The following is a 27,769-nucleotide window of genomic DNA, read 5'->3' as shown; positions in this document are numbered from 1 at the left end:
TTCCCTCAGTTGCATAATCTCAGCCTCTTCAGCACCTTATTTCTGAGTTTACCAACATGCAAGTCTGGATGCTTCCATGAATATTTATATACAGAAATTGCTCATGGCAAATACACTGTACATTAAAAGCGTCTGTCAAACGCTCTGGAGCGGGGCTTTGGCACTCAAATATCAACCAGGCTTTGGTCTTGGTGTACTTAGCATAACAGTATTACGTTGAGTGCCCTAAGAAGGGGACTGATAGTGGAAAATTGGCCCCTGCCAAGGCGTGTGTTTGTACACCGATACTCGTTGGACGCGCATCAATTCTTGTTTCTGCGAACTGCTGCTGAAACTTTGCTTGACTTGTGTGTCTTAAAACTGAAGTGGTATGCTTTGTGAAGAAAGAATACATGTAATTAATAAAAGTACATGAACTGTAGCATGCGGTTTTAGACATGCTTGCCCATTTCCAAAAAACAATTAACTTCAGCATTGCTGCTGGGCAAGTCCAGTAGCAGCTACTTGGCTTCTTGTGTAGGAAGAGGTTTGGCTCCTTCCCAGCCAAGGCTGGTTTGCAGTCTTGCCTGCAGTCGAATCTACAGAGGCAACATGAAAGAACTTTGAAAAGTTTTAACGTTTCTCCAGCAGGCAGCTGTAAGAAGTAAACCTGACAAATGGAGCAACTGTGTTCTAGGAACTGTCCTACCAGCAAGGTGCCCCAGGCCCAGAAGCACAGCCACCAAGTGAGGGGTGGGGCTGTCCTTCTGGGCTGTTTTACCTCCAGCCCTGTGCGGGCTTTAGGTGCCGTGATAGAGCATGAAACAGTTTGACAGTGTCAAAAGGAGGGCTGTGAAGTTGGTGAAGGGTCTGGAGGACAAGATGTATGAGGGGCACAGAGGCCCCTTACTGTGTTCAGAGCAGGCAGTGCGTGGGGGGCATCATGGCGGGTGCATCTCTTCACAGGGAGCAGAGGGGCGGTGCTGAGCTCTGCTCTCTGCTGACAGCGATGGCCCTGGGGAACAGCATGGGTCTGTGTCAGGGGAGGATTAGATTGGGTGAGGGAATGGTTCTTCACTGGAGGACAGCAGGCATGGAACAGGCTGCCAAGTTCAAGGAGTGTTTATGCAGTGCTCTCAAACACAGTGTTTGAATTTTGCATGGTCCTGTGTGGAGCCAGGAGCTGGATTCAGTGATCCTTGTGGATCCTTTATAGCTTGGGATGTTCTGTGACTGTTCTGTGATGCTGAAAGTCTCCACTCTAGAAAACAACGGGGTGAAACTGGTGTGGATGCATTCTGCAGTTGCAGTGTTGCTGCAAGTTAGTGGTTGAAGGAAGCTGACAAGGGGTATTTTTTCTTTTATGTTGGCTCATGGGTAGCTCTTTTATACTTGAATTAATTTACTGGTGTGGACATTTATTTGCCATTTGAATTTGAACTTATTTCTAGTTTTGCTGGAGGGATTTTACCACTTTCACTTCTCTATATTCCTCGCCAGTTTCTAGTTCTGTTTCCCAGTGATCTGTCCACAGCATTTCTGCAAGGTGAACATACCCTTCTTAGTCAGAAGGTTTTGTGTATTGGAACTGTGTTGTGCACCCCACTGCAGGGAGGAGCCTTTCGTCTTCACTGGTATCTTCATACTGTGCATTCCAGATGGGGAAAAGAGACATGTGATGCTTTAGAGCAGGAACACCACCTGAGTGCATGAATCTATGGTGTCTGCCTTTCTTACAGCAGCAGAGTGCGCTTCTCTAGTAGACCTAAGTAATGCTTCTTAGCTACGTGCCTTAGTAATTTGACCTAGTGTGTATTTTGCTGCTCACTTGGTAGGCTAGTTAAAACTAGGGAGAAAAGAGAACTGCAAGAGTTTGTCAAAGTAAGTTTGAGGTGAAACTCACACAATTGACTTTCAAACTCAAAGCAGTTACAGACGTGCTGATGCTTTCAGTTTGGCCACGACTCTGAACATTTTTGTGGATAAAAAGCAAGACAAATCTGTGAATGAAGAGTTCAAGTTAAATGTAAAAGTGTGTGAACTGTGAATTTGTTTCTTTTTTTTAGCTGTAGGCTAAATCTTTTGATGAGCTTAAATTAAATTCTTTCAGAATGCCCATTCAGTCAGTCTGTCTGTTGGCAAGATATTCTGTAGCAACTTCTAATTGTTGGCAGCTGTCTGAAGTTCTTCTTTCTCATTAATTTTAATGCCAGATCTTCTGTGTGTTAAGACAGCTTTGAAGATTTAGTCAGTGTTTCTGGGGGCAAGAGTAGCAGTTGTTTCTAAAGCTAGGTGCGTAAGTGGCATGTATTCACTGCTGTACTCAGATCACGAAACGTGATTTCCTTCTTACTGCCTTCTTAACTTAATGCTGCTTTACATTCTTCTGGTTTATTTTCTTTTGTGATGCTTCTAAACTGTATATAATATAGTTCATAAAGAACAGCAGTATTGTCACTACCAGATTATTGTAGGTAAATTACAATAGGGTTTTTTAAGATAGGAGGCTAATCACAGGAGTGTATTTATACACAGTGACAAATGTTGGCCTTTTGGCGTCTCTGAAGTACAGCTGCAATTCTTTCACCCTTTTTCTGTTCTCAGTCCCTCCTGAAGGGTGCCATAAGGGCAGTGTGGAGGCCAGGTGCACAGGAGGCGTGAAGACAGGTCTGTGACTAGGTATTATAAGTTGAACTGTGCACTTAAGTACCTCTGATAGTTAGGAGTGAAGTAAGTTGGCTGAAGCTTTTCCAAAGCAGGAGGTGGTGTTGACTGTGGTAGGAACCCAGGAAGTGTGAAAGAAATCCCTTTGTATGGCCACTAATCGTGAGTCAGGTGTCACTTGATAAAAACTAAATCAATGCTTGAGTGCATTCCAGTTGGCTGTTGTCTTATCTTGAGCAGATTATTGTGGCATAATGCACACAAACCACAGAGAAACTCTGTGTAGCACAGAAACTAGAAATCATTATTTATCTTTAGGGGATTAAGATTTGATCTTGCAAAGTATTGAGAACATGCCTAATTGCTCGATGAGTCCCTCCAGGATTTGTGTATAATCAGATTCTATAGAATTACAGACGTTCTCAGATAAGTCTGGTTTAGATTTAATCATAAACCCTGGCAGAGTATTACATTCATTGTCACTGTAGCTAGCAACAACTCTTCTATGAATGCCAAAGTAGCCAAAGACTAGGAAGCTCACAAATCCATTTAGTGTGATGGGAAACGCTCCGCAGGCTTTCCTGTGCTTTGCCAGACTGTTTTCCCAGATGCATCTCTGTATAAAAAGAGGTTGTTACCAGTTTGTACACTGGCACTTCAGAATCAGTGCTTTGTGAGAATCTCCTGGCACTGAGGTAGAGTTGTTCAGAAAGTACCTCTGGGTGAATCATGGTCAGAAATCATAACTAAGTGCAAATGCTGGTAAATTCTACCTGTGGAAGCATAGTTTGAATTTATAACTAGAACTGGATGTTTGCATTACATTAGTTGTGAAGGACTTGGTTTAAGAGCTGCGAACACAAAGCATTGTGTATCAGTGCTGGTCCAGTCAGGACTTTTTGAAGCCATTACCCTTGTGATGCATTTCCATCCATGACTTCTGATTTTACTTGGCAAGTAAAGCATCCCCTTCCAAATAAACGTCAGAAAATAGAGTTGTGTCAGTAAGGGTTGAAGGGTTATAATGTCCAGGCAGCTGTCAGGGTGCTCTGCTTGGTAGTGCTCTACAAGTCTGTGAAGGAATTTTGGTAGCAAACATGCATCAAGATTAGAAAGTTTGAAATGAGAGTGTTCCAAGTGTTCAGGCAATCTGGTAGGCAAACCGTTTCCTTCAGACCTTTGGCACAGCACTGGAGTTGCTTTCAGCAGCAGCTTGAGGGATTGAGGTCTCTACGTGCATGGCATTGGAGCGAGTGAGGGGGGCAGCCAGGAATAGAGGCAGGCGGAGGTCCTGAAGCACAGTGAGATGAGGTTAGGAAGGCAGGGAGGGAAGAGAGGCTGTGAAAGAGAAGCTGAAGCAAGCCCCTGTGCTGTACTAAGAGCTGCATTAATAGCAGCCTGATGCTGTTTGTTACAACTGTGGACTTCCCATAGTGTAAATGAGACTCTGTTGCACCACCCTTGATAACCAGTCACTTGTTGGAACTATAAATGGATGTCCTGTTTGTAGAATGAGGGCTTTTTGTTTTTATCAGCTGCAGAGACTAACCTGTGGGATGACAGACATTTGTGGTTAGCAGTTTGCGTGGGGTTTTAGCTTTACAAAGCCAGAATCTTTCTCTGAAGTGTCTGCGGTCAGAAAAAAAAAACAGTCAAATTTCAAGAAGCTTCAGTTGATCTGAAGATGAAATAAGCATGCAGCTATCTTCTCCAGTGTTGTTTACCATATTCATAGGTAGCCATGGTTTTTTTTAAGCTTCTGTTAACTTCAGTGTGAAATTTGACATCTCTTTATGCTTGATGCTTGAAATCATGTGCCAGTGAGAGTTCGTGTATGAAGAAAACTCTACCACTAACTGCTCGTTTTCTTTTTATTATTTACAAGGTGGAGTATATGTTAGTAAAATTTGACCATGAGAATAAGAAAGTACGCTTAGTGCTGAGTGGCGAAGAAGTTCTTCAGACGCTGCAAGACACGGGGGAGAAGATAAACCCCAAGTAAGTAGCTGTTTCCTGTTGCTTTTTTCCTCTTCTTGTGATGTTGTATAGGATTTTGTACAACTGATTTAACTTGAAGTCTGCTTTTTGTAAAGCAGTAAGTCACAGGTATCAATATTCACAGATTCCAGTGGGATGCAAGCAGTGAAAGATTTTGAGTGCATCTGCAGGTTTTCCATGGACCTTTGATTTTAGACCTTGTAAAAACGAAGGACGTAATGATGAGCATACAGAAGTTTCAGTTTTAGGTATTTGTTTTGTCTTGATCTGGTTTTGTGGTCATGTGTACGGAGTGCCTGCATACCAGAGCTTCCTGCCCAGTGAAGCGCGTGCGCTCTCAGTGCATCCCTGATTGCAGGAGCAGATGAGGTCTGTTGAAGGGAGCTGTCATCTTTGGAAGCGCTGTCCCATTTTTGATAGATTTAGAAAGATAGACATAAAATGGCAGGGTAGTTCTTTTCCATCCTCTGCTCTCCTGTGGAATTTGCAACAGTAATTAGATCATATTTCCACTTAAGCTAGCCGTAGAACTGCAGTTCTATGCAGCTTTCTAATTGGTGGCAACAGATCTTTGTTTCCCAAGCAGAGAAATGAGATCAGAGATAGCAAAGTGTTTTGACTGAAAAGAGCTAGCACTTAGAGGAAGCTAGAAAAACTGCTGTGGTGATGAAAGGTCTTTGTGCCCCAGGCGCCTTAACCTATGTCATCCAGAAAGGCTTGCCTGTTTTTGCTTCTCAGTAGAGGGACCAGAATGCCAGCAAGAAGAAATACCTCTGTATTTAAGTCTTTTGCTTGAAACCACTGCTATGTGAAAGAACAGCAAGGAAATGCTGCTTGCCTTTGGACTCTGTGGAGGTGGTTTGTCAAGAAAGCAAGCTGTTTTTCAGGGTGATTGCTGGTGTCTTAAACTTCGTTTCATTTCTTAACCTGATAAATTCATGATATCTGACCAGGTTTCCATTAGCAGCAGAAAGAAGAAATAGGGCATAACTTCCTTGCTTTGTGCTGTGGCAAGTTAAAGCCCCAAGAAACAAAAGATTGAGATATACTGAAGGTGGTTGCAAGATGACATTAAGCAGATTCTGCTTGCTGCATTATACAACAAACTTTCTAGCACAAAACTGTGCTTTAACTTCTTTTAGCTGTCTCCTAGTGGTGGGATCCATTGGAATGTACATTATGGTACTCCATCAAATAATCAGCTTTAGGAGATTTTTCTTTCAAGTTGCATTTGTCTGAAACTCATGCTAATAATCCATCTTCTGTAAAGTTGTAGAAATATTTAAATAAGGCTGTTTGTGTTAAAGCCACCCAACACTCTGGCGACCAGAATATGGAAGCTATATGATTGAAGGCACACCTGGGCAGCCATACGGGGGAACCATGTCTGAATTCAACACTGTTCAAGACAACATGAGGAAAAGGAGGCAAGAGGCCGCTTCTGTGCTGAAAGAAAATGAGGCTATTTGCACTGTGACGTCTTTTCCAAGGTGAGATTGCTGTTTCAGATGTGTAATGCTGAATTTCCTTTCCTCCTTATTCTACTTAAATGCTTTTTCATAGAATCATAGAATGGCCTGGGTTGAAAAGGACCACAGTGGTTATCTAGTTTCAGCCCCCATGCAGTGTGCAAGGTTGCCAACCACTAAACCAGGCTGCCCAGAGCCATGTCCTAAGCTGTACAGTTAAATTGAGCAAAATATGACTCAATTAACAGTCTTGCTTTCTATAACTTTTTATTGCTGTGAGTCAGAAATAAATGAACGTCTTCTGTACTTCTAGGTTGCTTCTAATTTATGATGATTTTGCAATAGAATGTCTGATTATTCATAACATGAAGTATTGTACGTAGAATAGCCTGCAGTATTGGATTGGTATGGCACATCATACACAAAAGGCTTCTCTCTGTTTATTTTCCAAGCTTTGATGTTTATAAATAGCATTTGTAAAATGTGGCTAACATGACCTGTTCTTTTTTTTTTCATACTACTTATTCACTGAAGCACACACATCCTTCCTTTTAAGGCTTTGAACACGATAGAAGAAGAATGTGATTATCATTACAAAATGAAGATTTAAAACTTCTATAATCCTGTATTTACCAAATCTAGAAAGCAGTACACCTCTCCTGAGTTCCCAAAGGGTACATTTCTTTATTTGTCTTTCATTGTGAAGAGACTCTTGATGAAATGCATTCAGAATGTGCTTCATTGCCTAGGAGAAACTGTATTTTGTGACCTTCCTTTCAAACACGGTTCTAAAGGAGGATTTAGTGTGTTAGTTCTGGTCAGCCGAATAAATGAAAATAGTTAGGCTGAAAGCAGTGGGGTTCATTGGTTGGTCGGCTGCTTTTTTTTGCTCAGCTGTTTTTAGAAGTGAAAAAAGTTTTGCATTAGAATAGAAGCATTTGGGTTTGCCACCTGGCTTCTTGTGTAGTACGGAATGAAATGGCCCTGAATTCTTACTGAGTGTGTGTACACCACAGAATGTAACTTAGCAGCAAGTATCAGGTATGAAAATGCCCTCATGTATTCTATCTGAAGAACTCTCTGTTGATAAAATGCACTTCCTCTATATGAGAACTGTACTAGACATGATGGCTTATATAAAGTCCAGTAGTTCAGTATGTTACAGAATTGCATTTTGCCCTGCAACATAATGAAAAGATGATGTCAGTGAATATCGTATACGAAGATTTCAGAGCCAGTCTTGCAATTAATAAAGGGAAAGAGAGGGACTCATCACCTTGTAGATACAGACAGTTTTTATGTGACTGTAGAAGCAATACACAAGACTTAAGCGAACACCAGTGAACAATAAAATGTGCAGTGTACGTGTGATTTATGTTTGGAATGATTCTTAGCTTCATCCATCAGGATTTGTTCTCCCTAGATTATATACTTCCATGTTATTGCCTTATGCTGTCTTGCCATTCCAAGTCTCTATTTGTTTAACTGTAATCCTGCTAACTTAGCTTATGAGATTTTTTTTCTGTTGTTATTATAACCTCTACAGTAGCATACAAATGTGTCTGTTGATGTGCATATAGCATAGAAAAAAATCTGTGCATCTGAAAAGAAAGAAAATGTTAGAAGGAAGACCAAGAGTAGGCTTGTTCAGATGAATTCAGTTAAAATAAATTGCTTAAATGTTAAAACAACAGAAATAACGCTAACTTAGAAGCTAACTGACTATCCCAGCTTTTAAATTTATGAGCCCTTGTTGCTGGAGCAGAAAACTTTTCTTTCTGGACTGGAGCGATGCAATTACAGCGTTCTTTCTGATTCATCGTGTAAGTGATAAAGTTGGATTTAAATGTTGTGGGACAGCTTGGATACTTCAGCTAAGAAGAAAGCAGTAGTGAAATATGTGTTGAACATAAGTCATTTTTACAGGAATATGAATATCCTTACTGGTATTTTGAGGAACTTGATTATAACTGTTTTCATATAGCCAAATATTGAAGTCTTTCTGGGTAATTCCGGCTCTATTTATTTACTCTGCTGTATGGAGGAATTAATTGTATGCAGCTTTACTTTATTTGACTCAGCGGGTATTGAAAAGCTACTTATTCTTGTTTCAGATGGTTCTTAAACTTGCAAGGAGGACTCCAAAGCAAAAGACTTTATTTTGATTTTCTTTATCATCTCTCAGCGTTTTATGCCTAATAGGTGTATCTTTTCCTTGCTTACTATTGTTTCTCCCATTTTGAGGATTCTTCAAAGTTCCAAAATCACAAGTTGTGACAAGCTTTTAAAAATCTTTTTATTCCTTCGTATACCAGAATTCTTATCTTAGGTCATCTGACACTTTTAAAATCAGTCTGTTTTCTTAACGACTTGGACTCTCACTGTTGTATTTCATAGGTTAGGGTGTCCTGGTTTTACGCTGCCAGAATATAAGCCAACGCCAGTAGAAGGAGGAGCTTCAAAATCCCTCTTCTTTCCAGATGAAGCCATCAATAAACATCCTAGATTTAGGTAAGAGTATTTGGGGAGTGTGAATGGAAAGCCAGATGTTTTTCTTCACTGAATTATTACAGGCATACCTTTGAAAGAAAGCTGCTTGGCTGCATGTATCCCAGGGTCTTGGACAGAGATGTTGTGATGCTGTGTGTTTTTTATCAGTGACTTTAAGTAAACTGTTAAGCTCAAGGGATTTCATATAGTAGTTTCATGACATTATCAGACAAATGGTGTTGATTTGGTTCCTGCAAAATTGTTTCCAGTTAGAAATCCTGTGGTTAACCACTTTGCTCACTGTTAATCCAGCTTTTGTTCAGGTATGTTGCAGTGCATTTTATTTCAGCAACATCGCGGTGTACTGAACTTAGCCAGGTTCACCCAAAGTGGAGCAGAGTGTCAAACAACTTGTATGGTCCAGGAAGGGGTTTGAGCACAGGGTGAGACTTCGGAGAATCAAATATGTCATTTGAAAACTAAGCAGTACCTTTTCACTCACCCTTGTTTTCTTCAGATCAGCAGCCCATTACTTCTGCCCATCAGTCCCTCAAAATAGGACTGACTTCAGTGAAGAAAAATTCAGTTTAGAGTCTGTTACAGTCTGTAAAGCAGGGAAAGAAAGATCTCAAAAGAAAGGCTCAAAGCAAACAGGAAGCTTATATTCTGAAGTATTGAATATTAATGAGAAATTAACTGTGAAACTATATATTCTTATCTCAGTACGCTGACCAGAAACATTCGGCACCGAAGAGGAGAGAAGGTTGTCATAAATGTACCGAGTGAGTGAATCCAATGTATCGTTTCTTCAAATTCAGTGTTCAGTCTGTTACTCTGGGTTACTGAATATCTGTGTTCTCCACACAGTCTTTAAAGATAAGAATACACCATCACCGTTTATAGAAACATTTCCTAATGATGATGGAGAAGCAGCAAAAGCAGCGAAACCAGACTTTATATATATGGACGCTATGGGGTTTGGAATGGGCAACTGCTGTCTTCAGGTAAATACATCTACTTTTGAGATGTAACTGAATGTCATCTTTCCTAAACTGTTTGTTTGTTTGTTTGTTTTTTAAGTTACCTTATGTCTCATTGCTGTAGCTTAATGTAGTTGATGCGTTTTCAGTGTGGCAAAAGGGGAAGTAAAATAACAGTTTTGTGCCTTCTTAAAATGCACATTTGTTTGCCTGCACTATGCCTATTTTCTGCAAATGTTCAATGATAATTTGTTATTTTGCTAAAAGGATTTACTTGAACTGGCCACATCCCTGTCACGGACCTTCTCCTGAAACTCTGTTTTTGAAGTGTGAAAGGTCTTCTGTTGTCTTCTTCCTTCAGGCGTATCCAAAGAGCCTGGTGGAAATGCAAACTGAACTGCCTAGTAGAAATGTCATTTGGTTAGGTTTTTTTTGGCTATTCACCATGTATTTTTTTCTCTTCCCAATTCTTAGAACAGTAAAAGCGAAGAGTGACAAGAGGTCATTGGAGCACCTTTAAGAAATTAATAGCTCTTTTCTGTATATATTTCTTTCCAAACAGCTTTAACTACTGCATACGAATTTCCTCATTAATGCATATTTTTAGCTACCTATCAAGAAGCTACCTTCTCACTTCTTACACCATGAGCCTACCAAATCTACGTGGGCAGCTGCCTCCTGTTCCTGCTTAATGAGGGACATACTGCTGCTTTTATTTCCTCTGTTAATACATTCCCTCTTTTTACTTTTTTTTTATTCATTTGCTGGACTCAAAGTGTCCAGTTTAAATCCAAGTGTTGTTTTAATTCTTTCAATCTGGGTTTTTTTGTAGTTTTGTTTGTTTGCATCAGTGTTTCTCTTTCACAGTAGCCCAGTGGGGATGATGTCTTAAGCAGCAATGATGTATTTGACTGTTGTTAAAATCTGCCTGTTGCCAGCACTGGCAGCTTGTAAGCAGGGTGAGGAATAGGGTTGTGTTCTGTCTCCAGGGGATTAAAGGAAATTCCCCTATTGTTTCACCACACTGGCAGAAATAACCACATTCAAAACGCTTCTGTTTGAGGCTAAGAAAGTTAAAAAGATGAACAGATAAAGTGTTTTGGACAACAGCTGAGCATGATTACTTGTTGCTGTAGGTAAACTAGGGAGAATATGATGAAATAGTGAAATGTGTGTGAAGTAAACACATGCAATATTATATTATGCAGCCTATTTTGTGCCAGCTCTTTTTATGATGCAAGACCAACAAAGAAATCCAGCCTCTGCTTTCAGTCACTGTTTGAACTTTAAAAAAAAAAAGTTAATCTCTGTTTATAGAACACAGTTTTGCTTTTTATCAAGCTTAAAATCAGTGGTTAAATTCTGTACTCTTGTTATTGTCAAAAGGAGAATGAAAACAAAGTTGTCGGGTGCTGTAAGCAGCTGCTTATGTGTTAGCTGTTAATTCCTTACAACCAAGACCAAGCACTGTTAATTCCTTATAACAGCTTCCACGTCAGTAACGGTAAATAATATTTCATTTTGTGTTGTGTTCATTTTCATCTTGTGTCCTGGCCTCCAATGCAGGCAAAACCGTTCTTTCAACAAAAGTTACAGTAAACAAAAAAAAAAGTCTATTTTTTCCCAGATGCGGGATCAAACACAAACATACTGAAGGCAGTTCTTTAGAACAGGAATTGAAACAGGATTGGCTGTCACATAAAGCAAATTTCACATCTACATCTGACTGTCGTTTTAAGTGAGTAGGTTCCTGGTGTGGTTCCTGAATGCACATTATCAACCCACGTGTGTTGTAGATGTTAATTCAGTTGTCTTTGGTTCTGGCAAGCGTTTGTGTGTCTGGCTTCAGAGCTGAGGTGTTGTCATCTGAAGTGTTTTAATAAACATGGAGAGTGTGGGGAAGGAAGCTTGTAATACAGATGCTGCTGGTAGATGAGGCAAAAGCTTGTCCAAGTGTCTTGAAAGAAAAAGCACATAAACTTCTGATATTAAGATTCTTCTACAGTTTTGTAGGCTCCGATTCCAGGAAGATTATGCTTGTACTAAGATTATAGAAACTGCAATAGCAATTGTCCTTCCTTCATTAGGTAACATTCCAGGCTTGCAGCATTTCTGAAGCAAGATATCTCTATGATCAACTAGCTACAATCTGTCCCATTGTGGTGAGTAATGCACTTCTGTCACATCACATCCTCGTTGTATGAAAGCCACCACATGTGAAAAATAAAATCTGAATTAAGACCTTAAATGCTAGCTACAAATTTAATATTCTGGGTAAAATGTTGATTTCTCTTGCTATGCTATCACATCAACAGTGTCATTCGTTTAATGTCCAGATATGTTTAATGAATTTGAGCTATTGCTTTGGAGTGTTTGAAAGAGAAGCATGTGATACCACAGAGCTTATGTCTCTAACTTTACCCTGCTAAACACATGAAAAATACTTCTGTTGAATACTTCTTGAAGTGCATTGGGGGAAGCTTTTCATGGAAAATAGCTGAAGTCACTCCTCGAGCAATTCGTAAATTTTTGGCTTTGGTCTGTTTCACTTACATCTGTCCCTTTGTAAGCGTGTAGAAGCAAGTATTCTAATAAAATTAATATTGGCCTATTTTGGATGGTGAACAGCTCCTACTCTGAGTGAAATGTATTGCAGCTTTGCTGCTGAAGTGCCTGCCAAATAAAAATAAAAAGATTGCTGGGTGAATTTCATGAGTGCAGAAGCACCGTATTTGCTGATCTTGTTATGAAATTTCTTCTTCTTCATCAACTTTCTGTTCCTTAAATGCTGAGGTAGTAAGTATGGAGAACATTAGGTGCCACTTCAGAAATGCTGACATTTAATGCAGGCACTTTATGGGGATAGGAGTTGAGAGACTTTGTGGTATGGGCTTTGTCTGCGTGCTAAACTGAAATGTGTACTTCATGCACGTTTCCCTTTCCTGTGGGATTAAGGCACTGGTTTTGGTTCCTTGGCCTGTACTTCTGTTTTCATGTTAGGCTTTTTTCTTTCAGATGGCCTTGAGTGCTGCATCTCCGTTCTACAGAGGCTATGTGTCCGATATTGATTGTCGCTGGGGAGTCATATCTGCATCTGTGGATGATCGAACGCGAGAAGAGAGGGGGCTGGAGGTAAGTGATATGGGTAGGAGGCATCTGCTGTTCTTCAGAGAAAAATGTTAAACTTTCATCAATACCAAATTCTGCTTGTGGTCATCAGAGTCCCTGATGGGGGAATTTGACAGTTGTTGTGGTAAATACAGACGAGATTGTGTAAGCAGTCATGTTGGTTGTACAGCTTACAGAAGCAAATACCTTTTCAGTTAGGTATGGAATTTCAGTTAAACTCCTCTTTTGCTCCTCCACAGCTTACTAAAATTGTCCGTGTTTAAATTTTCCATTCTGTGCTTAGACCCAAAAGGCAGAAATTGGTTTGAGTTAAACAGCAGGTGATGCTGAGTAATCCAGTAATGTAAACTGGAGCTACATGAAGGGAGCAATTGCCAGAACTTCAGGAATTTCTGTAAGAATTAATTGGCATCTGAGACAGATAAGAAAAAAGTCTACTTGAAATACTTCTTTAGCTTTAAACCCAGTTTAAGACTATTTCTAGCAATGTGTGTGTAATAAACTGCGTCAGTATGTGTTGGAACAGGTATAATAATGCTTTCCAGATAGTTGGGGTAATGTTGATTACATTAGGAAAATGTTTCCATTTAAGATTCATGCTTTTAATAATTTTGAGGCTGTAGGGATTTTTAAAACAGCGTAATAATTCTGACATAAGTGTCATTAGTGAGCAAAACTTAGGTAACATTGTTAACAAGCTGTTAAAATATTGTATTCTTAAATTATATAGCCACTGAAGAACAACCATTATAGAATCAGTAAATCCAGATATGATTCCATAGACAGTTATCTATCTGAATGTGGTGAGAAATACAATGACATTGATTTGACAATAGACAAAGATATCTACGAGCACCTAATAAAGGAAGGTAAGTGATTGCTTCATTATGAGCAGGTTTAGAATTGTGCTTGCACTGTATGGGGATATTTTAGTTTTTGTTTCAATCATTGTGATTTCCTGAGAGTGACTCCTTTTCAGAAAGTATCTATGCACCGTAACCTTAAGAGTAAAAAACACATATATTTGTTCAAGGAACTGTCCCTAATTCCAGCATGAGAAGCTTAGTGAATTGTGTACTAATCTTTTACTTTTGTGGAGAGACAGAACTGCTTTAGGAAACGTGACACAGAGGCACATCAGAAAACAGAAATGGCAGCCACACCAATATCCAGCTGCCACTTCCAAAGAAGACCGTGTTCTTTTTTTCTCTTTAATCATTTCCTTCCTTCCCAAAATCATCGTTTTGACTTTAACAGGATGTGGTGGGTTGAGGTAGTATTGCAGAGTTGGATTTTTTTCACTTTAGGTTCTTGTAAAACAAATCATTTCTTAGAGCCTCCTTTGCTGCATTTGAATTGTTTCTCTGAATTTTCATTTTGTAGGTATTGACCACCTTTTGGCACAGCATATTGCACACTTGTTTATTCGAGACCCATTGACTTTGTTTGAGGAGAAAATACATCTAGATGATGCAAATGAATCCGACCATTTTGAGGTTGTGTCTGATTTAGAGGAATTTAATAAATATCTATGTACAATTTCTCTTTCTTTATAGTACTGCTTAGTTGAAGGATGGTTATATTGGCTAAGAATATTCTTTTTCCTGACTTCTTCATTTCAGATAGTTTTTTAGCATATGACTTTGCAGTTATAAGCATGTATTTGTGTTTAATCATTTACTTAGAAGAAAATGGTACCTTATATTTTAAATGCGACAAAATTAAAGGGCACAAACCAGTTGTGTATGTAGTTGATATGGGGAATTGCCTTTTTTGTATGACTTCCTGAAAGCTCGTTTGCATGACATCTCTTCTGCATGTGTCTCTCTTACACAAACTAATGAAAATCTGTATAGCATAGCTATTATTCTGTAATCATAGTATGGTATTTTTACTCATTTTTACATTTGGATGTATCAGTCCCTTAGGAAAAGACCTGTTTCATCTCAGCTCAGCCTAGTATCTCATGTAATCCTCAAATAAAATAGTATAAGAAAGTATAGCAGAGTTGCTTAGAGGATGAATAGTTGTATTATGCTTTTTAGAGAGTCATCACTCAATTTGGAACTATTTCTCTGTTAATTTGAGCTTCTTTTGGGGAGTTATTAAGACGGTTCGTTTTGCTTTGATTATCTTACATAATGATGCGTATCTTAACTGCAACAGATAATTTCTTGTGCTTTGCAGAACATTCAGTCTACAAACTGGCAGACAATGAGATTTAAACCACCCCCTCCAAATTCAGATATAGGATGGAGAGTGGAATTCAGGCCTATGGAGGTAAGGAGGGAGTCAATTTGCACAAAAATCCATTTACTTTTAAGTGGAAAAGTACTAGACATGCTGCCATTCAGTATCAGACCCTTGTTACTTGTGTTTTCTTCCCTCTGAGTTGCTAGATGCAAATGAAGTGGACAGCAGTGTTTAATCAGACATGAACTGTGGAATGTAACTGACAGGAGAATCCACTGTAGCACAGCAAAGCATGCTAATGGATTTGGGGTGACAGGGAAAAGAATTAGGCTTGTACTAAAACTTCTGCAAACAAAGACCTGTTTAGTTTCCAGGGACCTTACTTCTCCGTGCTTTTATTGGTGCTGAACAATTCCGCTGTCACTGTTTTGTGTTTTACAAGTGCTTTTATTTTATAGCTGTCTGAGTTGAGTCCCTTAAGTAGGAGTTTAAAAGCCATAATGCATTTCTAATTACACAGAGCCTGTAGGTACAGGTTATTAGGTAGCCTTTTGGAACACAAGTGCGCTTTGGCATTGGTTTAAAGGGTGGAACTTGAAGTGTCCACACTGTGTTGTGCACTTGAAGGCACGATCATTCCAGCACGTACATCACTGTCTCTGCTTGTAGAGTGTGTATGAATATACACGTCAGTGTGAATTGTTGGAGTCCAACCATTCTAAACTCTCTCAGATAGCCATCTGTTTCTATGGGCATGTTCCCACTAGTGTAATTCCATCTCTAATTCTTTCATGTCTAGGTCCAGTTAACAGACTTTGAAAACTCTGCGTATGTTGTATTTGTGGTACTGCTAACTCGAGTGATTCTGTCATACAAACTGGATTTTCTCATTCCTTTGTCTAAGGTAGGTGTGAAAGATGGAATTTACTGAAGCTAATTGCAAAATATTTGCATCGTGTTTAATTTTTACCGTCTGCAGTCTAGGAATTACTGAGTGTGTGCTTACTGAACAATCATTTCTGTCTTTCAGTCAGTTTTCATTTGGGCCAGTAATTTGCTTCAATTTAACTTCTGCAGTTGCAGATATTTTACTGCCATCTAATGGAGTTAAGCTTGCAGGGGCATTGCTAGCTGCCTCTTGATGTTTCGTGACTCCTTTAAAAATGGCTGATGGGCCCTTATTTAGAAAGGCATCAAACCACTGCCTTCATTTCAGTTGCATGCTCCTTCTACAGTCCTGCTGCTGTATCTCAGTGAGCAGTGGCCATGTGACATTATGGTTTTCCTTTTTGGTTGTCGTGTGGCTTCATGCTTGTTTAATGAACACCAAACAAAATGCTTCCCTGAAGTCCTGCTTGCTCGTGGCATAGGAATTCCTGTGGTGCCCAACAATGTCAAGCAGCTACAGAAATGCTGATAAAGAGCATTGTCACAAAAATGTTTTGAGACTCAAAAAGGGCATGTTTCCACTGTTTTACAGCAGAAATAGACCGTGGAGTTCAAATAAACTTACTTAGGTATTTGTTCTAATGTGGTTACAGTGTGTGTCTTGTGTTCTTACTTTTTTGTTGTTCGTATCTGAAGGAGAAGCTGAGGTACCTAAGCAGGATACTTCCCTCTTAGCTTAACAGAATTGTCCTGCAATGCTATGGGTAACCTTAAAGAAGATCTTGAAGGCTTTTGGCAGACTGTATAATAGAAAGCACTGCCAGTGCTGTCTGCATAGTGTCCTGATGCTTTTCTTAACATGTTTAATTAAAATGGAGAAATATACTGAAGTTGTAAACTAATGGTAGTTGTATCATACAGGTGGTGTGATCTCTTACAATATGAAATCATACCAAGCTTACAAAGAGAAATTCTCTTACTTATGTCAGGGAATTCAGATTCCAAAAATAATAGAGCGCTTAGTGACATTGTTATGTGGAATGTCTGAAAAGCACAACAAATTTATTGAATGTTTGTTAAGACTGAAACAGAGTTTGGGTGCAGAAAAGAATATGGAGAGAGTTTGTGATGAAGAAATCAAATTGTCTGAGCCTGCCAACCGATTTAGCAGGTAATGCAGCACAGAACTGTACGACTGTTGGTAAACTCACCTCTTTCAGTTCAAAAGAAACAATGCAGGTTTTTGAGACTAATCTTACACTGATCTCTTCCATCTGATTGAGTACTGCTGTAGTTCAGTTAGCTAGTGTGTAAATAAATTCCATAATACAGGAATAAGGAGAACGGGCTTTTGAAAAGCAAAGCTTTGAAAGGTAGGAATTAAGTGAGGATTTCACATTATCCTTAAAGATGAAACATGGAATTCAGCAATTAGTATCCCTTCTTCTACAGGCAGCGCAGTAAAACTAGTGTCCAAAATAAGCAATGTTCATTCCCTCAGGATACACCTACCAAAGAACTTGGACAGATTCTCTGTCTGTAAACTTAGGAGCAATGCTTTGTTGTTTGTAGGTTTTCTGGGAAGTCTGCAATGCGGAACTACTTTTCCGGCAGCTTATCTGAGTATTTCACAGATGTTTGGATATGGGATATTCCCTTACAATGTTACTGGAAGTGTTTGAGTTTATTTTAACTTTTTTTAGAAACAGTTATAACTTTTCAGAAGACTTCAATGATCTTGTTAATAAAAGCAGCCGACTGTGGATAGGAGGATAGCAATTTTTGTCTGTTCACAGTTAGGTTGCATCTGGATACACGCAAAAAAATCAGATGGACCTGTTACAGCTGCATTCTGTTTTCGGTCTGACTTATAAGATTAACGTAGCATTTTCTAACAGTACCTCTCCTGCTGGAGACCTGATTTTATAGTGTCACCTTCTCATGGTTTTGTACAGAACCAGTAAATGCTTATTTCCAGAGTTTGGTCTTAGGTGGTAAAGCAATTAAAAACGCGAGAGATTTTTCAACTAGTGAGACTCCAAACTAATGTGAGAGTTTGGAGAGTCCTTGCTTTCTATAATGCAATTGATCTCTGCAATATTTGCTTTGCTAGGTGGATGAAAATATGAAGATGGCCCAGAAAAGAGATGCTGTTCGGCAGGGAATGTTTTACTTCAGAAAGGATATTTGCAAAGGTATCCCAGCAAGCCTTCTAACAACATGATGGTCAATAATTACTGCATTTCTTCTGACTTACTACTTTCCCTTTGTCTCTCATGAAGGTGGAAATGTCGTGGATGGATGTGGCTCTGCACAAAATGGGACGGGCACAGACACGGAAGAGTACACCTTAATGAGCATTGATACAATTATAAACGGGAAGGTCATAGCCTCTTTACCTGGGACACACAGCCTTCCCCTCTGCTCTCTCCTCCTTGAATTGACTAAGCATGTTTCATGCTGACTGTGTTCTCTCATACAGGAAGGAGTCTTTCCTGGTTTGATCCCAATTTTGAATTCTTACCTTGAAAACATGGAGGTGGATGTGGACACAAGATGCACCATCCTTAACTACCTGAAGTTAATAAAAAAGAGAGCATCTGGTATGTTTGACACTTTCAGGCACTGATTTTCCTGCTGTTTTTCTACTTCGAATGTAATAAGGATGTTCTCTAATTATCAGTTGGGTAGAACTAGTGGCAACTGTGACTTTCTGGTGAAGTGTTAAGTCTTAGGAGCAAAGGACTGACAGGTCCTTTGGCTTAAATTAGGTCATGTTTAATTCTGTTCATAAATGTTTTGTGATCCATTTTAGAACTTACGAGTAATTAGTACGTTACTCCCAAACTGCAGTTGTATTTCCAAGATATTTTTTCAGCAGCACTTTTATGAGTATGTGGGGCTGGGTCTGATAGCCTGGCAAAGGGCCTGGCTCCAAAGTGTGCTGGCGTTAAGTTTGGTTAAGCTCTGATATGCAAGAGCATGGGGACTTGTCTTTAGTTCCCTGGTAAGAAAGTCCTTCTGTAAGTAGTGAAAATCTTTGAACTCAAACCAGGTTCTTCTGCCTTTTTCATGCTCACTGCCTTCTCAGGTGATATAATGACCTCTTATGCTCCTTCTTTAAATGCAGCAGTGTACTGAGCAGAAGATGCAGGCCAAGGGCTTTCATTCAGAACTGGGCTTAACAATCATTAGCAGCTTTATACTGAAGTACAAATCCTTCTTGTGCCTTCCATGCTCAGTTTAGCTAGACAGTTGTACAATCAATGAGTATACAGATGGTATATGTAAAATCAATGAATATACAGATGGTATAGTATGTCCAGGAGTTTGGCTGATGTAATTATGATGCTAGACTAAGGAAAAGAGGACACTCACCCTGTCCTGGGCTCATGTAATAAACTCTGGTGGATCTCCAGTAGAAGAGATCCTTTCCCACTGGCAGTCAGCTCTTAAATGGGTCTAGGAGAGGTGGAGCCAAGCTCATAGAATGGCTTGGTTGGAAGGGACCCCACGGATCATCAAGGCCCAAGCCCCTGCCACAAGCAGGGCCACCAAGCTCCACATCTGGTTGTCCAGGACCACAGCCTTATGAGTCAGAACACAAACTTTGTTTATTTGTGATACATTCATTGGTTTTAAATTAGTGTAGCATTCTTTTTTAATTACTGAAGATTGTGATAGAACATTCTAGCTAAAGATGTTTTTAAAACTGAGGCAAAAATCAGGTCTTTCTCCTGCCTCTTAATTTAATGCTTTAGCAGCTCTAGAGAGTGGTAACACGTTTTAATTAATTGTTGCTTTCACTGAAAATGTTCTTTCAAAGCCTGCTTGTTTGTGGAAGGTTTCTGTCCCTCAGGTAACACAGATGAGGGATTTGGTGCTTGACTTAACAAAGAGAAAGTAAACTGGTAAGAAGAAAACGTTTGAGGTTCGTTAACCCTCAAAGTAGCAGAGCTTCCAAAATATTCCATTATTTTGTATTGCTTATAATTAGATTTAAAAAATGCTTTTGGAAAAAAGAGAGATGCAGAGATACTTTTTTTGTATTCTTTTTCCTGAAGAGGTAATTAACCCAGGCTCAACGCTGTGCCATGGGTGTTTCACATTCAAATGTGATTTCCAATTATTTCAGGGTTTCATGCCTTCTAGTTCCTATGCTGCATGGTAATGTTTCTCCTGCAAAATCATGAACATTGAAGTCTGCTCACAAGTATAGTCTTCCAGCCTTGAAATTCCTTCCTCCCATATTTCTTTGCAGGTTTCCTTGCACGTTTTTTCTGCTTTTTCCTAATCCTTTTGTTTTTTTTTTTTTTTTTTTTTTTTTTTTGAGAACTATATGCTGCTTTTAAGGTGAAGGCTTATACAGTGTGTAATACAGGTGTATGCACTTAGAAACAGCATCCTTTATTTTCAGGAGTGCTGAGTGGTTGGGCCATCTGACCGCTAGGTGTCCATGCTGGTCTGGGCTGCCAAGCTCTGGGTGCTGATGGTTGAGGAGTGCATCTCTTGTACTCAGCTCATCTCCCAGCTGTGCTTCTCTGTGCTCATGTGTCCAACACCTTCAGCAAATGTTTCTTGCATATATTTTGTTCTGCCACTTCTTTATATGGAAGTTGTATAAAACACCAGCCACATTTCTTAAAAACTTGTTTTTTAGGGATGCATCCTGTCAGCCTACCTTGATGTCTTACTGTCATAATTACTTTTATCTTATACTCATTGGAGTTTGCTTGCATGTACTGCATTCAGGAGTGAGATTTAGTAGGCTGAATGCTGGTGTCCAGCTGGCTCACAGCTGCTCCTTCACAAGGACACAGGTCTCCTACAGGCAGTGTGTGTTACTTGGTGCTGGGGGCCCTGGGGCATCTGATGGCTGCCCTGTGGCCAGCAGTATCCTGCGTAGTGAAGCAGGGGCAGTGTGTGCAAGCCAGGAGCTGCTGTAGTTGGGAACCTGCCTGTCTTCTGCTAGAGGAGCTGCCAGAGGGAAAAAGTAAGAGAGTGATTAAGGGCACATGAAGCAGAGATAGCAGCTGAGTTAGATGGAAAATTATATAGGATCACAGAATGGTTTGGGTTGGAAAGGTCCTTAGAGATCATGCAGTTCAACCCCCCCCCATGGGCAGAGCTGCCACCCACCAGGTCAGGCTGCTCAGGGTCTGTCCAGCCTGGCCTTGAGTTCCTCTGAGGGCATCCACAACTTCTCTGGGCAGCTGTGCCACTGCCTCACTGCCCTTCGTAATTATTGTAGTGGTGTCTGTTGGTTTGTCTCAGACAGCTTTTCTATTGAAGTGTTTTGAAGACCCCTTGCTATTCGATCTGTTGGTAACGCCTGTTCTAGCATCTGAGTGTGATGCCTTTCTCTGTGCTGCTTTTATAGAAGATTTGAAATTTTGAAGATTGTACCAGAAGAGTTTGGGACTGTCAGTGATGCGTCAGCTGAATTTTGCTTGAAGTTTTAGCCTCATTAAAAAGAAAAAAGTAGGAATGCGTTTCCTATGAAAGTTAATTAATTGTGCGTGGAATGTTGTGTTTTACTGCTACATAAGGTGTACTAACTGACATTTGGTTTTGTTTTACCCCCAGGAGAATTAATGACAGTCGCCCGGTGGATGAGGGAATTCATCGCACAGCACCCAGACTACAAGCAGGATAGTGTGATAACAGATGAAATGAATTACAGCCTTATTTGGAAATGCAACCAAATCGCGCTAGGCCAGGCAGAATGTCCAGAACTGTTGGGGGTAGGATTTAACAAGAAACCAAGTGGAAACAAAACTGACCCTTTGTAATGAATGTTTGTTAAATAATAGAAAGTTTTAAGTCTTTTAGCTAAGCACTAGCAAAGGTACTGTGAATCTGATACAGTTTCATGGTGTGAAGACCAAAACAGGGATACTGCACTCTGAAATGGGCCAATGCCTAAATATTCGTTTAAGGCATCCTAAAGTGGGCATATTCTTATTGTTAAGGTTTATACAGTGTACATGTAAATAGTAAAATATTTTTATGATTAACATCAATGTATTTTAATAAGCATTGTATCTAAAGTTATTGTGAATTAGCTCATTAACTTTTTTATGCTTAGAAAAGGAAAATTGTCCTGAACAACTTTGTAAATGTAATGGTACTTGTATATTATATGCATTCCAGTTACTGAATGTTTACTGTAATTTTTTAACCTGGAATGTGCTGAGTAATCTACCTTATTGTGTAAGAAAGGAAAAAAAAAAAACCTTAACCTACCTGACTCCCAGACTTCTTCCTTCCATTTTGGTTTTGAAAGTACTAAAGAACAGAAAAATGCATGTGCATCCCATTTGTTAATCTCTACAGCAGTTCTCAGTTGCTGCAATTCTACATCTGGGTGCACAGTGTAGAATTGGAGGAACAGAGCTATCTCTAGTCAGATAACACAACTCCCTGTCTCCTGGTAACTGCAGTTTTACACAAGTGCTGCCATGTTCTTTCATAACCTGCATTTCCTACAACAAGACCTCCATCTTTTCCCAGAACTTTTTTTTTCCTAGCATGATTCAGAATTTTGCCCCACTTTTTATAATCTGACAGAACAGCAGAAAGAGGGAAGAGCTGATGTAAGAGAGGAGGAAGTGGGAGCTGAACAGAAAACTGTCCTTATGCAGGAATCAGGTGACTGCTCTGGGCTCTGGCACTCCTTCACTGCTGGGAGAGTCTGCATTGCTGCTGCTCCCACAGTCAGTAACAACTGCAGGACCTTTTTGTTCTTCCTGATGGTTGAGTTCCTCATTCCTCATTCACTATTAAATATATTTCTGGCAGCATGTTTATACTTCATACAGGTAGCTGAGGTACCTACAGAGCTGTAAGTATGGGCAGCTTTACCTCCTCTATAAAGTAATGCAAGGAGATCATGGAGCATGTGAGTCCTTTGAACTGGGAGCAGTGCTGGCAGTGACTGTAAGATACATAAAATTTAGCCATTGCAACTGTAAATAAAGCAAACTTACGGGGCCTTTTAATTTAGCTTCTTAACTGATTCCTAAAAGTGCATTGCATTATGGATGCATTATGCAAAGCTTAATGCAAGAGCATATAAATATCTGAGGTGTAATGATCTTTACCAAGGACTAATGGAGAAACTGCATTGAAAAGGTGCACTAAAGAGAGGCTTTTATGTACTGACATTAGAATTTGTTCTGTGTTCACAGGTGTGCTTTAGAGAATAAAAAGAATGCTTTTTGTGTGGTGGTGAACTTGTTTTAATCAAGGTGTAGGCATATGCTAATTAAGTTTATGTAATAAGGAAATAAAATAAAATTTGCAGTATGTGTTTGTCACTTGCATGAGTTGGAGTCGGTCTCAGATTCAAAAAAGGAGCTCTTGTACTTCCTGAGGACTGATAGCAAAGGTTTTATCACTCCTGTAACAGAAATTGTGTCATCTTTGATGCAGCATCTGTCTGACTGTGTAGCACGAGGTGCTGCAATTGAAAGAACCCTTAGGAAAATGACTGCTTCACTACTGGTAGCATATCAATGTAACGTATCAGTGCGTCCTTTAAATGTGGCATTAAGTCACCATTCTGGCCTAGCAGGTGGCTCCTGTCCTCTGGATGACTGACTGTTGTCCTGACTCTTAGAAGCTGTGGCCTCAGGCATCCGCTGTGCTGTATGCACACTTTAGGGCAGGACAGGAAGAATCAAGCCAGGCTGCTGCTTGTTTGCCCAGGTGTCCATGGCTTTGGTGCCTGAGCAGCTGATGTTTCCCAGATGAAGAGATGCTCTGGGTGCTGGACATGTGAAAGCTCCCAGCCATTGGTGCAGGGAAGGGCAAGTTTTGCAGCTGGCTGGGGATGTGGCCAGGGGAGGCTGTGTGGTACCTTTGTGAAGAAATCCCTTGAGCTATGTACACAAGATTTGGGGTCCTACCATCATGAGGTGCTATCATGGATATAGCAACCCTCCTGAAAGCCATGAGAGTAAAACTGAACACCCCAAGTTAATGTGATCGGTTCCTTGCCCAAAAACATTCGTAGTGTCTTGATCGTGGCACTTTGTGTGAGCATCACGATGTCCTGGCTCCAGTTCAACTGCAGTAATCTGACTCCTTCCTGCCTTTTCAGCTTGAAGACCCTGTTCTGATTTCTTTGAAGTCTTGGCATCATAAACAATATTCTGGGACAGCTGTCCTCTTTCCTGAAAAATCATGCAGCTTGAAACTGCAAAACAAATGTTCACAGTCACCGTGTTTAGTTTTACTAGAGGATTAGGATTATATTCTGTGCGTAGCTCTGGTTTTGCAGCAAATTTGAGTGACAGCAGAGGTAGCTCCAGCAGCTGCTTAGATAGCTGGAGCTGGATGTCAGCAGAAAGGAATTGCTGCAGTCCCTCCAGGAGCTGGTCCGTTCTTCTGACTGCCTCTTATGCATATCAACATACGCAAAAACACACTCCTGGGGATATTCTTTAGGAAAGCAGATGAAGGGACGAAAGTGCAATAGTCCTCCAGCTGGCAGCAATGCGTAACAGAAGGTTGCTATTGAGCATAGTGCTGAGCAGTGTGAGAGCCTGTGGCGTACCAGAGTCTAGAAACAAGAATGTGACATTGGAGCAAGGTAGCAGGGAACATGGGTCTCACCAAGTCCGAAAGACCTGATGATTTGCTGGAATTTCTTTGAAGCATCTTTGCTTGGGGAGGAACAGCTCACCTGCCCCTTGCCGGTGCAACAAAAGGGCAAAAGCAAGGAAGTTCCTGGGTCACAATAGACAGCTGTGAGTGAAGAGGGAAAAAACAAAGCGATGCCAAAGCATCCACGCACCACCTGTTTTCTCTGCCGGGAGTCCAACTGGAGGTGGAAATGTGTCCTGAGCAGGCAGAGCCAAGGATGGGAGCAGGCAGCCCCTGCCGAGTAGCGCCGTGCCCTGTGTGGGGTTTGGAGGAGGCAGTGACACAGCGACACCGCCTCATCTCCCAGAGCTCGAGGGGCGCTCCTTCAGAAGGTTTAGCTGTCTGCGAACTGAACAACCGGGTGAACAGCCTGTGTTAAGTAAGAAATGGCTCCCTAGTGTTTTCTAAGTCCATATGCGTATGCACCTGTTAATTTAGCCCTCCGGTTTATTCCCGTATCTCAATATCTTCCCCAGACTACCCTGTTATGTGGACCTACGGGAGCTGTGATCATCCTGCCAGTGAGAAAGCAGAATGGTTCAGAGGGCAGCACCCACAGACAGGCTGCTGACAGGAGAGCTCAGAATCCTGCAGGGGAGCGCTGGTATGCGGCGGCTCCGCAGAGGGCTGCTGGCGCGAAGTGGCTCGGTGAACTTGTGCAGGAGGAGGAGAGGCCGTGTGAGGTGAAAGCAGCTGCGGGAGGCGGGAGCGAAGTCTGAGAGTGAAGCTGAAGAGGTCGAATGTCAGAAGTCGCCCGCTCTCCCCGCGCAGCGATTCGCGGGGCAGCCGCACCACGCTGACCTCCGGCTCCCTGGCATTTTTCAGCTCCGTTTTATCCTCCCCTAACACCACTCGGTAAGCTGGGCTCTGTGCCTTCAGCCCGTTCCCACAGGAGCACGCAGATGCGGGGCCGCATAGCTAATCCCCGCTTTCCTCACAGCACGGGCACTCGGAGGCCAACGCTCGCACTGCTGTCCTCAGCCTGCTCCGCACAGCTGGGCGCAGAGCTGCCCCTGGGCCGGCCCCGCCGTGGAACTCGGGCCTCGCAGAGCGGCCTCTCCTGCCTGCAGCTTGTCCCGGGGGAGCGCAGAACGAGCCACGATCCTGCCTGGGATGTGATCTCGGCGCAGGACGAGCTCGTTGCTAAGCCCGGCGCCAGCCCTAGGTGGCCTCCTAGGCTCAGCGGGCTGGGAAGTGCAAATCACAGTGCTGGAGGAAGGAGGAGGGAAAACAGTCACAGCCACAGCGGCGTATCAGATCCAAACCCTCTCTGGGTTCTGGCTGCAGGGATCTGCGGCTGTGCTGAGCACCGGGTCATGCTGCGTCCTGGTATGACAGCTGGGGACAGAGCCGGCAGCCCTCGTGGCGGCAGCATTTGCCTGCACGGGCTGGGAAATGGGGCAGGCAGTTCAGCTGCACTGAGAGCTCTGCCCAGAGCAAACCACCTCTGTGTGAATCACAGCGTGCAGCGCCCAGGTGCTCCTGGGCATGGCACGTCCCAGTGGGCTCTGCAGGGTGGGCAGGGGTTGCTCTTAAAGTGTTCACTTCTGGGTGGCAAATGTTACTTTAGAAAAAAAACCAGCAAGAAGCTCCTGTCTAAGACTGCTCAGAGAATGGCACAAAATAACGTATTTCAGATTTTTGTCTCTTCCCCTTCATTTATGGCCTGCAGCCTGCTGTGTCCCTCAGCTGTGGCTCTGATTTCCCACAGCACAGCATCTGGCCTTGCTGGGAGCTGGCACAATGTCCCGAATCCAAACCTGGTGCTAGAACAAGACTGCGTTTCTCATCCTACCTCAGAAAAGCAAAATTAAGTGCAAGGTCCTGCAGCTGGGTTGGGGCAATTCCAAGCACAAATCTAGGCTGCATGGAGAATGGCTTGAGAGTAGCCCTGAGGAGAAGGATTTGGGGGTGTCAGTTGATGAAAGATTCAACATGAGCTGGCAGTGTGCACTTGCAGCCCAGAAGGCCAACCATATCCTTGGGATGCATCAAGAGAAGTGTCAAGGGAGGTGATTCTGCCCCTCCACTCTGCTCTTGTGAGACTCCCTTGCCCCGATCCCGCACCCTGACAGCCTTCCCCTCCCCCCCGGTTCTGGAGCCCCCAAAACAAGAAGGACATGGATTTGTTGAGCAGGGTCCAGAGGAGGGCCACAAAGATGATCAGAAGGCTGGAGCACCTCCCCTATGAGGAAAGGCTGAGAGAGCTAGGGCTTTTCAGCTGGAGAGAAGGCTGTGAGGGGACTTTATAACAGCCTTCCAGTACGTGAAGGGAGTCTACAGGAAAGCTGGGGAGGGACTTGTTAAAAGGGCAGGTAGAAAGAGAAGGAGATGAATTGGCTTTAAACTGGAAAAGGGTAGATTTAGACTAGATATTAGGAAGAAATTATTTACTGTGAGCGTGGTGAAACACTGGAACAGGTTGCTCTGTGAGGTTGTGGATGCCCCCTCCCTGGAGGCTTTCAAGGCCAGACTGGATGGGGCTTTAAGCAGCCTGGTCTAGAGGGAGGTGTCCCTGCCTATAGTACGGGGGTTGAAATTAGATGATCTTTAAGGTCCCTTCCAACCCAAACCATTTTATGGTTCTAAGAAATGGCACAGAAAGGAGGATTCAAGATGTGCACCAGAGTATCCAGAAGAGGACTCTGCAGGAGATTGTGTGCAGGCTTGCACAAAGCCTTGTAGCTGTTCTCAAGACAGACCAGAGCAAGCTGTTCTGAGCACAGAGGAATGCATCCTCTGGGGCTGTGCTGTCCGGAGGTGGGGATGACCCAGGTGCATTCCTGCTTAGGATGTCATCATTCTGTTTCCATGAGGAATAACACTAACACTCGTCTTGAAGAACCCAGGAGATGATGTGATGTGTTGAGTCTAATGCTCTAATTGCAATTAATATTAAACATTCTGATTTATTCTGTCTACCAGCTGCTCTATATTTATCACATTTCCTCCACTGTGCTCAGAGTTTGAGAGAGGTGGTGCAGTGACAACCTCACACATGCATCTCCTATCTCTTAACATGAAGAAACAAATCTGGTCTGTACTAGAGACATCCTTGTAACAGCTTTTACCAGTGGAGCCCATTGGCAGGAAGGGCTTATAATCAGCCATTCTTGCGTTCATTTGATACCTACCGTGAGAAGACATCTGCGAGCTGTGCAGTGTTAAAACAGGCTCCATGTGTCTTGCCTCCAGGAGACATTACAGACAACACTGAAGTCACTGAATGCTAGTGCTGTGTCCTCATGGCACATCACCAGTTGGGTATAGGCTGCTGTGACAGGCCCTGCAACAGGAGCCAGTGGCATAGTAGCTGCTCTCCAAAGCTCT

The 27,769-nt window shown here is 41.8% G+C and overlaps 1 protein-coding gene across 1 annotated transcript in view; it reads left to right on the top strand.

Moving 5' to 3' along the window:
- Positions 1-23,098, top strand: part of GCLC (glutamate-cysteine ligase catalytic subunit) — a 30,764-nt gene extending 7,666 nt beyond the window's left edge. Inside the window, exons 2-16 of the mRNA XM_042878921.1 lie at positions 4,529-4,641; positions 5,949-6,131; positions 8,508-8,621; positions 9,324-9,382; positions 9,468-9,604; positions 11,668-11,742; positions 12,596-12,712; positions 13,440-13,578; positions 14,093-14,205; positions 14,897-14,989; positions 15,702-15,806; positions 17,904-17,985; positions 18,073-18,173; positions 18,273-18,393; positions 21,377-23,098. Coding sequence (XP_042734855.1) covers positions 4,529-4,641; positions 5,949-6,131; positions 8,508-8,621; positions 9,324-9,382; positions 9,468-9,604; positions 11,668-11,742; positions 12,596-12,712; positions 13,440-13,578; positions 14,093-14,205; positions 14,897-14,989; positions 15,702-15,806; positions 17,904-17,985; positions 18,073-18,173; positions 18,273-18,393; positions 21,377-21,582 — 1,758 coding nt within the window. The 3' untranslated portion in view covers positions 21,583-23,098. The remainder of the gene's footprint in view (positions 1-4,528; positions 4,642-5,948; positions 6,132-8,507; positions 8,622-9,323; positions 9,383-9,467; positions 9,605-11,667; positions 11,743-12,595; positions 12,713-13,439; positions 13,579-14,092; positions 14,206-14,896; positions 14,990-15,701; positions 15,807-17,903; positions 17,986-18,072; positions 18,174-18,272; positions 18,394-21,376) is intronic.
- The last annotated feature ends 4,671 nt before the right edge of the window (positions 23,099-27,769 follow it).

Source organism: Lagopus leucura, unplaced genomic scaffold (genome assembly GCF_019238085.1).
Source record: "Lagopus leucura isolate 7727_CA_CO unplaced genomic scaffold, USGS_WTPT01 Super-Scaffold_73, whole genome shotgun sequence".
Taxonomy (NCBI): domain Eukaryota; kingdom Metazoa; phylum Chordata; class Aves; order Galliformes; family Phasianidae; genus Lagopus; species Lagopus leucura.
Note: the sequence above shows the minus strand (reverse complement) of the source record. Positions and strands in the feature narration are given on the sequence as shown.